This window comes from Delphinapterus leucas, chromosome 16 (assembly GCF_059928025.1).
Source record: "Delphinapterus leucas isolate spDelLeu-1000000601 "Yukka" chromosome 16, BTC_Dleu_Yukka2, whole genome shotgun sequence".
In the NCBI taxonomy this organism is placed as follows: domain Eukaryota; kingdom Metazoa; phylum Chordata; class Mammalia; order Artiodactyla; family Monodontidae; genus Delphinapterus; species Delphinapterus leucas.
In genome coordinates, this window is record NC_143144.1 from 73,823,133 (window position 1) to 73,841,030 (window position 17,898).

The window sequence follows — 17,898 nt, forward strand, 5'->3', positions numbered from 1 at the left end:
GGTATTTAAAGCACTTCTTTAATTGGACAACATGGTCCAATCCTTTTACTCTTGTTTTGCATGATCTTCCTGCATTACCATACTCTTCAGCCAACCTGGATGACTCAATGTATCCTAAACATACTCAAACATTCATACTCTTTATTTGGGTTTACCCCATGTTTCCCACATTGAAATGCCCTCCTTACTACCATTTTAAAATCCTATATATACTGTGAGGCTTGGCTCAAATGTCACCTCAAAATATTCTTTCCTGGTTTTTCCAAAAGAATGCTATCTCCCCTCCAATGGAACCTCATAGTACTTTATTATGAAACTCTCTTAGAGTATTCATATGCTATAGTAATATTGATGCTCATCACACTGTTGATCTTATTTCCTCCTCCTTGAAGGAAGGGACCACATGCTCATTGCCTTGCACCTCATACTCAGTTTCTTCTTTCTCATACCCAGTGCCTTACACTGACTTGATTTGGAGACACTTCTATATTTTAACCTAAATTTCTACTCTTTTCACAGAATTTCACAATTATATTAAACACACTTAGAAAATATGAGACAGAAAACTGCATCCCTCATTTCTAACCAAGATGAACTTTGAGTGGAAATGCTGAATAGGATTTACTACTAAAGCTCAAAGGCATTTAGTTTATTTAAGAAGCCAAATTATAGAACATTACATATGGCTAAAATTTCATTGGGTCCCTACTGTATTCGCAAATATTATCAAATGGAACTAAACCAGAGTTTTCATAAAAACTGACATTTTAAAAAAAGCTTTATTTGCTTTAATCTTTCTCTTCCTTTTGACAAGATTAAGACTGTAAATGGCAAATGGTTAAATAGGAGCACCAAATAATACTATCTGCAAGGCATCTGGCCTTAAACAAACACACCAAAATGCCAACTCTGAAGCATCTAGCCTAATGTATTTATAAATTTGTCTGTCTCTGATGTTCTTACTTGAAACCACAGTTCTTTAGGGAGTTCTTTGAGACTCTTTGTATGTACACTCAATAATTCATGGACAAATATCATTCAGCAAGAACTTCTAAAACTCTCCAAAACTAAAAGGGAAGTAAGGCAAGTAAAATTTTAGATCCCACAGTCATTTTGTTTAGGCTATGCTGAACTACACGCATTGGGTAAGAAGCTCTTCTGATATTTTAAATAATGCCATTATACCATTATGTACCATATTTGTAAACTCCTTACTCTAAAAACCAGGCTTTTTATACAGAAGGAATACTGAGCAGTAAATCTAATTTTGTGGACCTCCTCAACCTAAACATTTTTATTTGCTTAAACCATACAACAGAGACAGGCTTGAAGGAAGAAAACAGACAGAAATGTGACTATGTCACGCTGAAAGTTTGGAAGAAAAAAGGTTAAGGGTAAATGGAGGCTCATAGCTAAACAGACAGCTTCAGTGTTCCCAAAAACATTTACTGAATACCCACTAAATGCCAAGTGCTGAAAGCAAAAACAATCATGGTATCTGCTGTAAAGGAAGATACTGGCAGAGATAACCCCAATCAAATTATCATACAAATATAAATGAAAACTCCCAACTGTGATAAATATTACCAAAGAGTTTCATGCTCATTAGGAAAAGTTTCCCAGAGAAATGATGATTGGTTGGTGAGTCAGTTAGGGACTGATAAGAAGGCAGACACACATAAATATCTGAAACAGAAGGACTTTAATTGGAGGAAATGGCTACTCAGTGATGGAAGAACTGAGAACCAAACAGGAGACAGTGAAGCAACTCTGTCTCAGATAGTCACTACCACCCTTCGGCTGGAAGGACAGAGGGAAGTAGTAGTATTAGGTGAGGCCAGGGGCTGGAGCATCAAGCAGAAGCTGGAAGCATGGTGAGCCTGTCCTGTGAGAAGTATGGAGCCATGAAGGCCACTTATCCTCCCCTCCCTCCTCCCAGGACATTCACTGAACAACTGCAACATGCCAGGAATTCTACTAGGTGCAGGACACATAGCATAAATAGAATATAGCATATTTGTGCTCCTGCAAAGTCTATCAGCAAGTACGTAGTATGCAGTATTACCAAAGACCTTTTAAGTGCCCTTCTTTTAGCATTTAGCATGTAATTATCATTAGCCCTATGAGATTTATCTTCATAGACCAAGAGACTTAGTTCCTTGCTCCGTAAATCTGTTGATCATTCTATTGTTTACTTTTTATATTTATATGCTTCCATTAATCATTCACCCACCTTTGTCTTTTCAGCTGAAGAACATTAATTTTTTCCCATCCATTTATCTTTATATGGCTATCTCATTTCCATATAAAGTTCAGTTCTTTCTCCCCACCTTATCTAGCAATTATAAATTTCTTGTATTATAGAAACCAGAAATGTACAAATAATTTATTCTCTCTGAGAACTTCATAGTTTTAAAATAAGCATATTCATTTTGTGACACCCACTCTAATGAAAAGTTGTCTTGTTTTGGAGGTACAATGATATACTGTCTATTTCTTTAGGGAGCCTAGATCTCACATATTTTAGGCAGTTTGGAATTCTTTCTTACATATTTGTCCTGAGAGAGCTTTCTCAATTTTGTACCTTTTAACTTGGCATGTTTTATCGACAGAAGTTTAATGACATGTGCAAATCTGAATATTACATTGTACGTTGCTCCCTCTACATCTGTGCTGTCTGATACAGTCACCACTAGCCACATGTGGCTGAGCACTTGAAGTGTGGCTAGGATGAACTGTGATGTGCTATAAGTGTAAAATACGCTCCAGATTTCAAAGACTATAAAAAAAAATCTCCTTAATTTTTATGTTGATTACATGTGAAAATGACAATATTTTAGGTGTATGGGTCAAATAAAAGATTATAAAATTGTTTACTTGTGAATTTCTACTTTAAAAAATGTGGCTGGAAGAAAACTTAAAATTACGTAAGTGGCATTTTATTTCTATTGGACAGTGCTGTTTTAGATCATTTGTGAAAACTGATCAAAGTCCCGGACTCAATCATTCAGGATATCACACCTGGTCATTTTTACCCTGTTTCCCCTATCCTTAATGCAGATCTATCTGTGACAAAATATTCTCCTAGTAATTAGATGATTTGGGAACCTCTGGTATGGATCTTCATCAAAAGCTTTCTGAAAGTTAAGAATGCATTTACTGTTTCCATTTCTTCTATATGCTTGTTTGGCATCTTCATATTAGACAGGAAAGATTTCCCTATACATTGTATTTTCTCCAAAATGACTACTTTCCCTCTACCAAATGTTTCCTGTATTCAGTGGCCCTAACCTCTACTCTGGAAGTAAAGGGAGACTCACTGAACTTTATGATAAGGCATATTATCAGGCTCAATCTTTGGCATTTAAACATGGCTGATCTTATTATGAAGGCCTTTCCACTCAAATTCCATCTCCCCATAGTTTCAGAGCCTTCCTTGCCTCTGCTCTAAAATGATTCCACTAACACCATTCCCAAATTGTCTCCTAATTATCAGAATACCACACACAGTCTAGTTTTGTTCGAGGTAGTGGGATTTAAGGGAGCAAGTACAGATCCTACGGGCAAAAGACTTTGGCTCTTTGTATATGGTAAAAGTATCAATATTTCATAGACTCTTAAGTATTACATATGTGACATATTTGGTTCAAATGTCTCTTTCCCTACACTGACAGTTCTTAGAAAGTAAGCATCATCTCTTCAAATGTCTAATTGTAAGGGTATGTTTAAAAGAAAATGGAAGGGAACCTGATATAAATTATTTATTTCTCAGAATCAGATCCTTTCAAAAAATGAGGTTTTGGGACTTCCCTGGTGGCGCAATGGTTAAGAATCCACCTGCCAATGCAGGGGACACCATGAGCCCTGGTCTGGGAAGATCTCACATGCTGTAGAGCAACTGGGCCTGTGAGCCACAACTACTGAGCCCACGTGCCACAACTACTGAAGCCCACGCACCTAGAGCCCATGCTTTGCAACAAAGAGAAGCCACCTCAATGAGTAGCCCCCGCACTCTGCAACTAGAGAAAGCCCGCATGCAGCAACAAAGACCCAACGCAGCCAAAAATAAATAAATAAATTTATATATATTAAACAAATGAGGTTTTGATGGGGAAGCAGCAGTACAGAGAAGGAAAAGTACCACTCAAATCAAACAAAAAGATAAAGTCTAGACGCTAGATAATTCTTCTGACTTCATAATTTTGGGTGCAGTAGACCCTATCTAAAGCCCTTCCTATAGCAGTGCCCAATTTCAAGTTGCCAGCTGACACCATACAACCCTCTGAAAGGAATATGTTCATTCTGATTAAGAGCTCCAAATTATTATTTATGGACTCTCCCCAAGTTGTTTGCTGAATGCTTTTCAGGAATTTATTACTTCTTATTTTTCAGACAGATCTGAAATATGACATTTCCTAATGTCTTTAACCATAGTTCCCTCTGGTACCTGCATACTGGGCTACATAAGACATGAAGTGCTTCTACTTCTTTTTACAATGAACACATGACTGTTCCAGGATCTCTCTTTTGTCCACCTAATATATTCAGGAAAGATTCTTTTTTAATTCATCTCCACTTCAAAGGAAGAAATCGATATTCTTCCTTCCTCTTTGACAGTGACATATTTATGCCAATGGACTGACTTAACAAGTTAGATTTTTAGCTTTCTATCTCTAGTTAGAGAAGGAAAGACTTGACCCTTACAAAGGACAATTGCTATCAAGTAAGTGTCTGAGTGCATACTGTGGTAGGATGGAAGGAGAGGGAATAGGGTTAGTATCAAAAAATGTACATTAGGGCTTCCCTGGTGGCGCAGTGGTTGAGAGTCCGCCTGCCGATGCAGGGGACACGGGTTCGTGCCCCAGTCCGGGAAGATCCCACATGCCACGGAGCGGCTAGGCCCGTGAGCCACGGCCGCTGAGCCTGCGTGTCTGGAGCCTGTGCTCCGCAACGGGACAGGCCACAACAGTGAGAGGCCCGCCTACCGCAAAAAAAAAAAGAGTACATTAAAAAGCTTGTTTTTAAAATTAAAACTCTTTTCATAACTCCTTTTATTCAGAATGGAGAATAAGGGGAAGAACTAGACTGAACAGCTGGGTGCCAAAAGGCCCCCAGTGCTTCTTCCTCTACTCCAGAACTCCCAGATTCAGAGGTTCCACAGCTCATACTCATGGTGCCTTCTTCTCTTCTCTCCAAATGGCCTCAAGAATTCCAGGTTGCATCAAGAATAAAACAATGTTTGAAGACTCCAGTGACAGTGGGGATAAATGATGGAAGAGAAGACATGGATGGTACAGGCAGGATAGTTGAGAGAGAGTAAAAGAAAAGAACATTTACTGATAACCTATTTTATGTCTGGGGCTAAGGGTAAAGCAAGTGGGTGGTCAAAGATGAGGGAACTCCAACTCTGGGAGGGTAGGACTCAGGATCTCTCCCTCTTAAAAACTATGTGTGTCTATGTGACATTTATGAGATCTGTTTGCTTTACCATGCATATAATAATGATTACGTATACTCAATATGTTTAATATATGTCAGATTAATTTTATTGTGAATGTTATTGGATAAGTACTATAAATTCTAGAGTTATACAGTTGTTTTCATAGTTTCCTACTGAAATATCATGGCCTGAAACTTTTTTAAAATCTGAAAACTCCTTGAATTTTCTTCCTTAGTGAAAGGAAAGCAAATTATCATCGCCAAACCTGCATAATGCAACAGACTGAAATAAATCATAAAGTGCCCTGTCTCTTTTGGTGTAGGTAAACATATTTTTAGTATTGGCCCTCTCATCTCTTGCAAGATGATCTTATAATTTTTGTTTAAGCCTAATTTCTAATTTATTTGCTATCAAATCTTATGGGATTCTCATGAGGAATCTTCCTTATTTATTATTTTTAAGGAACAAACACTACCACAAAGTACCTCATTTACCCTATGAGCTCTTTCATTGTGCAAATGAGCTAATAAGCAGGGCACTGACCTAAATGTCTGATTTTGATCCAAACTTTCCTCAGATATCTAATAAATAGCAAGTAGGTTCTATGCAGGGTATTTATTAAATTCTTCTTTTCAACTATTCCCTGATATCCCAATTCAAGAAAAACTCCATTAAAAATAAAAAGTCATCAAATAAATTTGAATTTTTCTTGTGGCAAGACTGTGGACTGGCCTCCTAAAAGGCATTCGTAACTCTTTTTCCCTTGCCTTCTGCCTCTACTAAGGCTGAAAAACTAAAATGATTCCCCATACTTCCTTACTGCTGGGGGAGGCCACGTGATTTAGTTCTAGCCAATGAGATATAAGTGGAACTTCTAGGAAAGCATTTAAAAAAACCAAAACCTGGCTGACATGTCTCTTTGGCATGCCTTACGCCTCACCCTTTTTCTTGAAAGATGAACCTAGCGGTACATTAGCCATCTTGCAACCGTGGAGACAAAAACCCTGTGCTATGGATGATGGAGGAGAAAGCCAATAAGAGCTATGCTCCTTGATTACAATACTGCTGAGCTGCCATACTAACCCAGGGCTTATCACACAAGACAGATAATTCCTTTTCCTGCTTAAGCCACTATTCATTAGATTTTGCTAGGACTCGCAGCTATTGCATTACAACTGTTCCATCTCCACACCTGCCCAACACATCTCCACCCCCATCCCATATTTGTGAAAATACTACAAATTTAAAACTTTCCATCTATTATTGATCTTCCCTAATTTAACAGCATGATAAGGTACATTATGCTTTAAAAAATGTCTGAAAAACTCAAAGGCATATTTAAAATACGTAATTAATTTTTCTTTCATTCTGCATATTCACTGAAATTGGTGGCTAACTTCACTTAATAAATTTCAAATTAAAAAAACGGATTTAAACCTGAATTATTATTATTTAAATTTTATTTATTTTATTTAATTTATTTTATTTTTGGCTGCACTGGGTCTTCGTTGCTGCACGCTGGCTTTCTCTAGTTGCGGTGAGCGGGGGCTACTCTTCGTGGCAGTGCGCGGGCTTCTCATTGCGGTGGCTTCTCTTGTTGCGGAGCACAGGCTCTAGGCATGCGGGCTTCAGTAGTTGCAGCACATGGGCTCAGCAGTTGTGGCTCACAGGCTCTAGAGTGCAGGCTCAGTAGTTGTGGCACGTGGGCTTAGTTGCTCCATGGCACGTGGGATCTTCCCGGATCAGGGCTCAAACCCGTGTCCCCTGCATTGGCAGGCGGATTCTTAACCACTGCCCCATTAGGGCTTCAGGGAAGCCCTAAATCTGAATTATTTATTTATACAAAGATAGATTCTAAACTCAAATACTTTTTAGCATACTTATTTTTTTAATGATGTACTTTTTTGCTAGCCAAATTTGCAATGTATCTCAAATTATCAAATCCTATTCTGTAATGCTTTGTGTAATCTTGAGAAACACTCTAATTCTCCTCCCTAGAGTTATTAAATTCAGACATATGTAATTTAGTGCCTGGAGACACTTCAGTGCTGCTGACAGTTTTGACACCAGATGTAATTAGTAACCTAGAATTCCTTCTCCAAAACTACCTATGACATATGCTGAGATCTAAAATTATGACTCCAGATTAAAGTCTTACTAACCTTTGCTACAAAATATTAAAGCTGTCTAATCTCATATTTTTGCAAGTATAATAAAGGAAACTGAAAATGCCAATAGCAATGGCAAGTTATGACCATTTCATACGTAGACAAAACAATACTGCTTTTTCATGTATTTATTTATTTCAGAACAAATTATAAAGCTGGTTATTTTCTCTGAGGAGTTGCTTCAAACTGCTTGAGATGTAACTTAAAGGTGGCATGAACAACCATGAGAGAAAGGGGAGATTTTCCTAAAAGAAACTATTTTGACCCTGTCATTCCCATGCCCCAAATCCTATTCTCCCAGCTACTGTCGTACATTCAAACTCTGGGGGTCAGCCCATCCTCCCTTTCCAGCTTTACTTCTCCCTACTTTCCCATACTCATTAAAATTACTCTATTTATTCCAAAAGAATTTCACACTGCTCAATTTTTTATATAAGAATGTTCACAATTATTACATGGAGAAATTGGAAACAATTTAAAAGTCAAAGAGGCATCCAAAAAAATACCACATAACCATTAAAAGTCATAATTTTTGAGAGCATGGCAATATGCTTATGTATCTATTTAAGAGAATTGTAACTATTTTATTTTCTTTTTTTGTAACTATTTTTTAAAATGCTATGAAGAATAACAGACTATCCCAGAAATACCAAAAAGCACATTAATACTACTATAAAACATCTAGGTAGTAAGTACAGTTCAAAAGTACCTATTCACCAGTATAATGAAGACATAATAGAGAGAGAGTTTTTCTAAATATTGGCTACAAATAATAATCATTAGGATTTGCTATACTGCCACTAAGAATTAAATGTGATAGAAACAGCTTAACATCTAACTTATTAAATACAGCTTTAAAGAACACAACTATAATTTATTCCTGCAAAAAACTACTGACGTGCTAAATAGATCTTACCTTAAAACAGACTAAAAGCAACTCTGGAGAGGTCTGGGGGTCCCAAAATCACTCTTGGAATTTTATTAGTACCAAACCCTAAGATGGTGTGAAAAAAACTCGAACGAACTTTTTGGCCAGCCCAATATTTCAGTATATGTTTAGTAAATTAAATAAATTTTCTTTAAAAAAAAGGCTGAGGATCCCTTTAGGACACTGATTTTTTTTTTCTTCCCTATTTCAGCCATAAAATTCTGGGATTCTATTTTCATTGTGAAACTTCATGGGCTTAATAAAGAAATTCTGTAGACAACATCTTGATAAATGCTCTAAAATCTTTAATAGACAACTAGATTTATGCAAATTCCAAGAAGCACAACATAACTGCTATTAAAATTGCTATGCAGAATATTAAGAAAACACCAACTCAACTTTGGTTGAGTTGTTTGGTTGTTGGTTATTAGCTCAACAAATTAGCTAATAACTAGTGACAATTTTTACTCATTTAGGAATCCAAAGAACCCAAACAAGTCCAATTAAAACACGTTGAGAGGGCCTTTCCTGGTGGTGCAATGGTTAAGAATCCGCCTGCCAGTGCAGGAGGCATGGGTTCAAGCCCTGGTCTGGGAAGATCCCACATGCAGTGGAGCAACTAAGCCTGTGGGCCACAACTACTGAGCCTGCGCTCTAGAGCCCATGCGCCTAGAGCCCATGCTCCACAACAAGAGAAGCCACCGCAATGAGAAGCCCGTGGCGCAGCAATGAAGAGTAGCCCCCACTCGCTGCAACTAGAGAAAAGCCTGCATGCAGCAACGAAGACCCAACACAGCCAAAAATAAATAAATAAAATTTTAACAAAATGTTGAGAGTAAAGCACTGTTTTTGTGTATTTTTAATTATAGCACTTAAAATATTTTAAAAGCCTTTACATTTTTTTCAAAGTCTTGCAACTTAGATGACAGTTTCTTTTGAGAGAGATCAAAAAAGAAACTGGAACTCTAAGTCCTTCACACACCAAAAGTATGTCCCAAATCCATTCTCTTCTTTCCATTTCCTTGGCTACCACCTAGTTAAAGTAGCCAACAACCTCCCCCTAAATACCTCCTAACTGATCTGATCTCTCAGGTTTACCCCATCCTCCTATAATCCTTTCTCTATACAGGCAGACAATTATCAAACCTCTTCCCTATGACAGCACTACAAAAACAGGGTCTCTTGTCTTGAACTGTTTCCCCAGCATCTAACACAGTGCCTGGTACAAAGTAAGTGCTCATGAAATATCTGATGAATGAATGAATGCTCTGAATTTACATGCTTTTCTAAGGTGTTCAGAATCATTTCCTTCTGATTCCACAACTATGAAACAAGTTATAAAAGTTTTTTTTTAAGTTATAAAAGGAAAGTTATAAAGTTATAAAGGAAAAGTTTTTAAAGTTAAAAAGTTATAAAAAGGAAAAGTTATAAAAGGAAAATTAGTTAGACAAGGTTTCTTATGCAAGCAATTAATACTATAGTTTTACATGATTCATTTTATTATGGATATATTGCAACAAGACAAATAAGAGCTATTCATAATTATTTGCATATGACCAAAAATAACTCTAGGATACATAAATATTAATAAAATAACACTTATAGAATATAAACTTTATACAGATGTAAAGCTATGCAAATCTATTTACCGTCTTAATAGAACTCCTTTGTTTTTCTTCCCAAACACCACTGCTCAGCTCAAGTGTGCAATGAATATTTGCCTCTCTGTCATAGGATCCAAAAATAAGTAACCTGCAGTATAAAATAAAACAAGGGGACTATTATACCAATTATATGTATTAAACTTTTTCTTTCTGATCATTATACTAAAAAGTAATAAATTACTCTGTTAACAGAGGAAAAAATTTAATTAAACACTTTGTATACCCTCTACTGGAAAAGGAAAGCTAAAAATTAGGTGAAATTCTAGGACAAGCTGTTATTCAGCAGCTAAATCAAAGAAACAGAAAGTAGTATCTATTCATGAGGTAAACAAATTGACCAGATATCTATACACAGTAGCAAAAGCTATAGATTTTCAAAGCAGCTATAGATTTGAATTTAAAAAATAAGTTGCAGAGTGATACATATATACAGTATGATACCATATCTGTAAAAATTAAACACAAAATAGTAAAATATAGTTGCTATGAACACACATACATACACGTACATCTCTACCTACTAATGGGACCTTGGGCAAATTATTTAACTTCTCTAAACCCATCTCTTCCTCTGGAAAATTCAGGCCAAAAATAAAACTTACCTCTTAGAGTTGTTGTGAGAATAAAAGACAATGCATATAAGGCATTTAGCATAGTGTCTAGCAAACAGTCAGTGCTCAATAAATGTTTATTATTTCTATTATCTTGAAAATAACTGTCAAGGAATAATTGTATCACTTAATTTTACTGTTTAATATTCAGATCTAAAAAGGAAATCTTGGGTCAAATCTTGAGATGACATAAAACAGTTTTTCTTATTGAAGGAAAAAACTGTTACCCACATGCTCAACTTCTATATTATCTATCTTCTAAGTCAGAATGTAAGTCTGCCAATGTTTTTAGGAGTAAGTTTGAGACTATCTTTAGCATTAATCAACATTTTGACTGCTACTCTATTACTTTATCTCTACACGAAGATCATAGGGATAGGAGTGAGATAATGAAAGAAAAGTGGTTAAAAGACCTTAGAGTAATAAGAGAAAATTGTGTCCTAAGGTTGGAGAACTCAAGCAAATCATGTCCATACCTCACAAACTGGTTTCATAACCTGAAAAGTCAGAATAAACTCATGGCAAAGAAAAGTTCATAAATTTAAATAATTTTTAATCTGAAAGGCAATTTAAACTTACTGCTCAACAATTTACTGCCAAGAGCATTAAAAAGATTCATAATTATAAAATTCTAAGTTTAGGAAAATGAGAATTTTCATTCATCAAAGCTCTGCTGCCACCATGTGTCCAAAAGAGCAAACTACCTAAAGGCCTTTACGGTCATGCAGAGAAGGCTATGCACCAGCTAGTACTCTCAAATTCTCAACAGATATTACAGGATTCAGGAATAAGAAAGCATAATGCTTGGAATCTCCCCCTGAAATCATAAGTCATTGTATATTTTTCATAACACCTTTTTTTACATTTTAAAAACGCACAACAAAAATTAACCTAAAATAAGTCACAGACCTAAATGTCTAATAAGAAAACATAGAAGCCAATCTTTGTGACCTTGGATTAGGCAATGATTTAAGATAGGACACCAAAAGCACAAGTAACAAAAGAAAAAATAGGTGAATGGGACTTCACTGAAATTAAAATTTTTGTGCTTCAAAGGATACCACCAAGTAAGCAAAAAGACAATCCACAGAATGGAGAAAATATGTGCATATCATGTATCTCGTAAGGACCTAGTATAACCTAATTTTAAAATGGACAAAGAAAATGAATAGACATTTCTCCAGAGAAGATATGCAAAAAGCCAATAAGCACATGAAAATATGCTCAACAACATTAGCCATCAGGAAATGCAAATCAAAACCACAATGAGATACCACTTCATACCCACTAGATGGCTAATTAAAAAAGAGACAATAACAAGTATGGGTGAGGATGTGGAGAACCTAAAATCTTCACACATTGCTGGAGGGGTTGTAAAATGATGCAGCCACTTTGAAAATTATTTTGGCAGTTCCATAAAAAGTTAACATAGAGTTAACATATGACCTAGAAATTCCACTCCTAGGTAAATAACCAAGAAAAATGAAAGCATACATTCATACAAAACTTGACATGAATGTTCATAACAGCATCATTCATAATAGTCAAAAAGTGAATACAACCCTTATGTCCATCAGCTCATGAACAGGTAAATAAGACGTGGCATACACATACAATGGAATATTATTTGGCAACAAAAGGAAATGAAGTAATGATACCTGCTACAATATGGATGAACCCTGAAAACAAGCTAAGTGAAAAAAGCCAGTCACAAAATACCACATACTGTATGAAATGTCTGGAAATGGGCAAATTTATAGAGGCAGAAAGTAGACTATTGGTTATGTAAGGGCTGGGGGAAGAGGACTAGGGGGATTAGGAATTGACTGTTAATGAGTATGGAGTTTTTTTGAGAGGGACAAAAATTTTCTAAAATTAGATTGTGATGATGGCTGTAGAACCCTTTGAACATACTACAACACACTGAATCATATACTTTAAATGGATAGATTGTATGGTATGTGAATTATATCTCAATAAAGCTGTTTAAAGAGAAAAAGAATAATGAGCGTTCATTAGGGTTATATCAAAAGTCTCAGAGATTTGTTACAAAAAGATATAATAATAAATGCTTGTTTTATTGTTACTATGAATCAATACACTGCAATAAAATTACGTATTTCAATAAAATATAAAATGGATTTTTATCTGATGCTGACATTTGATAACAGAAAATATTAAAAGAAGGGTCCCTTAAAATAAATTCCAAATAAAAATCATTTAAAATATTGAAATACCACCAATATTTAACATTTAATAGTTATCATTCTTAACAATTAAATTTTAAAGTACATAAAACATTATCTGCCCTATCAGATAGCCTTGATCTTTGTTTTGTGACAAATATTCCAGATACAGAAAACTTTCATTTTAAAAGCAACTGATCAACTATTAAAAGTACTTCCAAAAACACTTTTAGGTTGGGTTGTTAGGCTCTATGTTGCTTCAGATGTTTATTTCTTTTCTTAAGGATGAAAATATTTTGTCTGATTACCCTGAATTTAATTTTGCCATCGAAATAGATACTGCATTTATTAATTCTGATTTTAGATCAACTTCTGATTCTATGTCAGAGCACTCCACAATACTCACTTCTACTCTTTACATTTCTTCTGTTAAAGTAGTTACAAAGATCTGTAGCCAATGGTGAATATTCTGGAAAAACTGAGCAAACATTACTAGTACTCTAGAAAAGCTAACAACACTACACTAAAGCATGTGTCATAAATGCCAATTTAGTAAGGATCTATTTTGCTTAGAAAACTTATTTCTTTTAAAAAGGTATTATTTCTTAGGATCTGTATAAAGTATACTATGTGTATAAATGTCTTAATATTTATTTTGTTTGCAAGAATGACCCACCATTAGCAACAGACAGGGAAAAAGAGATACCTGAGACTGACTGCTTAGATTGACTGTTTCTCTCCTACAAGCACCAGATCTGGTTCCCAGGACATAATTCCTACGTTAGCGTTTCCTGAACCTGCTTTTGACTTGCAATCAGTGGATTCCTTCAACTACTAATGACTCTATGTTGATTAAGATTTAATCCTTTTAGAAGAATAGTAATAGTATCCCTCATTTTCCTGATTTCTTGACTGATATCTTGACTGATTTGGAAAAACATATAATTTTCTAGAGAAATGCCAGAAAGGAGTTTCCACTATACCACTAGTACCAGCCAACTGGGTGAATTAAGAAGGCATTTGCTTTAGTTTACATAGAACATTTAAAACAAAAGTATCCACTTTCATTGTACATCTACAATTCAGTCTTGAGTTAAACAAAGGTTTACTATTCAAATTATATAATCACCAGAAACAAGTAGCAACAGTCACTGGTTAATACATATTTTGAGTAAAATTAACACTCAACATATATTGAATTAGCAAGAAATGAGTACAAATACATTTCTACTATTACTACTTCCTAAAGGAGTAGGAGTCTGTACTGCAAACAAAAAAGGCAAAGAAAAATTGCCTTTAGACATCTGTCTCTGGAAAGAGCTATTACCTCTATAAAAGTTCTTTCCAATTTCAAAATGTTTATTTTTTTTAAAGGCAAAGGTATATTGAAACCTCATGATGTTGAGCATAAGCACAAACATCACCTATCAAGAAACAAAGAGAGAGAATTTATATGACTCAAGACCAAACCACTGAGAAAAGGAAAGGAATTCCCTGTGCACTCTTCTATAAGACAGTCATTTTTATAATCAAAAGTGAAAACCAAAAATCTTTTTTTTTTTTGGATGATTAAACTTAATTTGAAAGGAGAATCTCACACCTGAAGGGAGTCAAATATCAACTCAAGGGTTGTGAAAAGAATTAAACTTGGCTGACCTCCTATATATGCTTACCTCTGGTCTATACTCCTCCCCCTTGGAAATTATCCCCCCCCAGGACTTAACTCTCCCTGTCTATGACGAAGACCTCCAAACCTAATCTCCAGTCCCTATCTTTCTCCTTCTCCATGTCTAAACCGTCAAGTTTGCAGAACACTTCTACAAGGAAATCTAACCATGCCCTACTACTTAAGACATATAAAGTCAAACTCATCTCCCTCTGAAACAAGCACCTCTATTTCCCCCACTAGTCCTGAAAGGGAGAAGCTTTGTCTTGATCTTTATATCTCTAATATTAGAAAATAATCAATACTTGATGACCAAATCAAAGTCAATGAGACCATAATTCTCCTAGACTCAAATTCTTAACATTCCTTTGCCTCTTCCACCTATACACATCCACATATTCAGTCACTCACTAAACCCTATCCTACTTATACCAGTTATCCCTTCCTGTTTCTACTAATACATGTCTTTCAAGAACTTACTTCCTCACCTTTAACCTAAATACCTCTTGTCTCTGGGCCTTCAATTTCTCTTTCTATGCAACCCATATATAAACAGCAATTTCTGAAAACAGTGCATCTTAATATCACCTTCAGACATCTTCAATAAATTCATTAGAAGAACTAATTGACAGTCGTGGAATAATGGTGCAAAGAGAGGGAAAGTTCAGATAAAACACTATTTTGAATTCTTATTTTTCTGACCACAGTTCATTTTACAGTTCACTTTTGTTGAAGTATCATATATAAGTATATAGCATGCCAACACTGCACTTAAACATTTTGGAGTTTGGCATTTTAAAACATAGTGTTGGCTTTATGTCATCTGGGTTCATACTTAATTTCTTAAATTCTTTTACAATTCAGACATCAGAAGAATTAAAACAGCTGTTTTACTGTATGAAATAGCAGTAGAGGTATAGAAGCATACCCTCGTTTTATTGTGCCTTGCTTTGTTGCTTTTTGCTTTACTAATAGTTCGTAGATATTGCATTTTTTTACAAATTGAGGGTTTGTGACAACCCTGCATCGAGCAAGTCTATCAGCACCATTTTTCCAAAAGCATTTGCTCACTTCGTGTCTGTGTCACATTTTGTTAATTCTCGGAGTATTTCAAACTTTTTGATTATTATTATATTTGTTATGGTGATCTATGATCAGTGATCTTTGATGCTACTATTATAATTATTTTGGGGCACCACCAATCATTCCCATGTAAGACGGCAAACTCAACCGATTTTTGAAATGACAACAAAGGATTTAGACTATTACATAAACTTAGTTGATAAAGCAATGGCAGGATTTGAGAGGACTGACTCCAATTTTGAAAAAGTTCTGCTGTGGGTAAAATGCTATCAAGCAGCACTGCAAGCTACAGAGAAATCATCTGTGAAAGGAAAAGTCAATCAATGCAGCAAACTTCTCTGTTGTCTTACTGTAAGAAATTACCACAGCCACCCCAACCTTTAGCAACCACCACCCTGATCAGTCGCAGCAGCCATCAACATCGAGGCAAGATTATCCACAAGCAAAAAGATTTTATGACTCGCTGAAGGCTCAGATGATGGTTAGCATTTTTTAGCAATAAAGTAGTTTGCAATTAAGGTATGTACAGTTTTTTAGACATAATACTATCACACACTTAACAGACTACAGTATAGTGTAAATATAACTTTTATATGTACTGGGAAACCAAAAAATTCATGTCATTTGCTTTACTGTCATATTCACTTCATTGTGGTGTTCTGGAGCTATGCCTGTACAATTACAAAAGAAACAATACTATTTTCCAACACAGTAATCTTAGGAAAGAGGAGGTGGGGAAAGAATACCTATATAAACCCAGGACAAATGAACTCTAAATTTGGAATCTTCTGAAAAGTCTTCTTCTAGTCAAAAGCAGGCCTTTATGATTATAGATCTATATAGCCTTAAAAACCACTAGGAGTAATATTCAGCAACAGCTCCAAGTAATTCGTTCTGAGTGGAAGTTTTCCCTTACACAAATTTAAATGTCTCATGTTTGAGCTAATTTCCTTTTATCTCTCCTCCATGAAGGTAACAACTTCAGCCTTTATCTTTTTTTTTTTTTTTTTTTTTGGCAGTACGTGGGCCTTTCACTGTTCTGACCTCTCCCGTTGCGGAGCACAGGCTCCGGACGCACAGGCTCAGCGGCCATGGCTCAGGGGCCCAGCCGCTCCGCGGCATGTGGGATCTTCCAATTCCCCTGCATCGGCGGGCGGACTCTCAACCACTGCGCCACCAGGGAAGCCCCAGCCTTTATCTTAATGATGCTTCATTACTAATGCACATTTCTACATCCCAAGATCTTCTTGAAAAGGTAATTTTTAAAAAAATATAATGACTTGCCTTCAAATAGGTAAAAAAAAATTCCAAAATTTATATACTTCTAACATAATATGAAAAATTTAAGAACCAAAACTTTTTTCTTCAACAAGTTTTAAAAAAAGGCTATGAAGATAGAATGAGTGAAGGATTTTGAAGTCAAACAAACCTAGATTCAAATTCCAGCTATGGGGTCTTGGGCAAGTAACTTATGGATCTCAGTTCTTCATCTATAAAATGGATATAATACTAATCTCATAAAGATGTTCTGAGGGCTGAAATAATGAATGCAAAGTACCTACCATATATTATATATTGCAGGTAATAAGTAAACGCTATTAGTAACAACAGAGGTATTTGTAGAGTCATGCCCCCAAATATATTCAAGTTTAGCTAGATATTTTCTCTTTTTAAAAAAGATAAACTGTCAAACATTAAAATAAATGCAGAGTATAAGGAACACACATTTACCAACTACTCGGGGTGGTGGGGAGTTAATATTTAGCCTTATTTACTTCAGATAAAATTTTTTAAAAAACAGTTACCACTTGAGTCAAAAATAAACAAGTGAATATAATCAAACTCAATACTAAAATAAATGGAAGACCACAAACAAATGCAAGCTAGAAATATTTCCTTGGTTTTAATTTCTAAAACTGCTCATCTTGTAAACGAATTTCAAAATTCCATGTTAACAGCCTTCTCTATAGAAGAACTAAACATTTCACTATATAATATGGATATAATGCTACTTAAAGTATTAATTCTTTCTACCAAATTTTTACCTTGAAGCTGCCTCACCTAATAAAAGAAACAGCTGATTTTATTTCAAAATAGTTTAATCACATAATTAAATCCTTTCCTTTGCCTTATAAAATCAAAGTAAAAATAT

The 17,898-nt window shown here is 35.3% G+C and overlaps 1 protein-coding gene across 2 annotated transcripts in view; it reads right to left on the bottom strand.

The window, feature by feature from the left end:
• The window catches only part of PDZD8 (PDZ domain containing 8), a 93,767-nt gene that overhangs the window by 35,473 nt on the left and 40,396 nt on the right, over positions 1-17,898 (bottom strand). For both annotated transcript variants that reach the window (XM_089898211.1, XM_022568653.2), the window contains one exon: positions 10,186-10,288. In XM_089898211.1, coding sequence (XP_089754337.1) covers positions 10,186-10,288 — 103 coding nt within the window. The remainder of the gene's footprint in view (positions 1-10,185; positions 10,289-17,898) is intronic.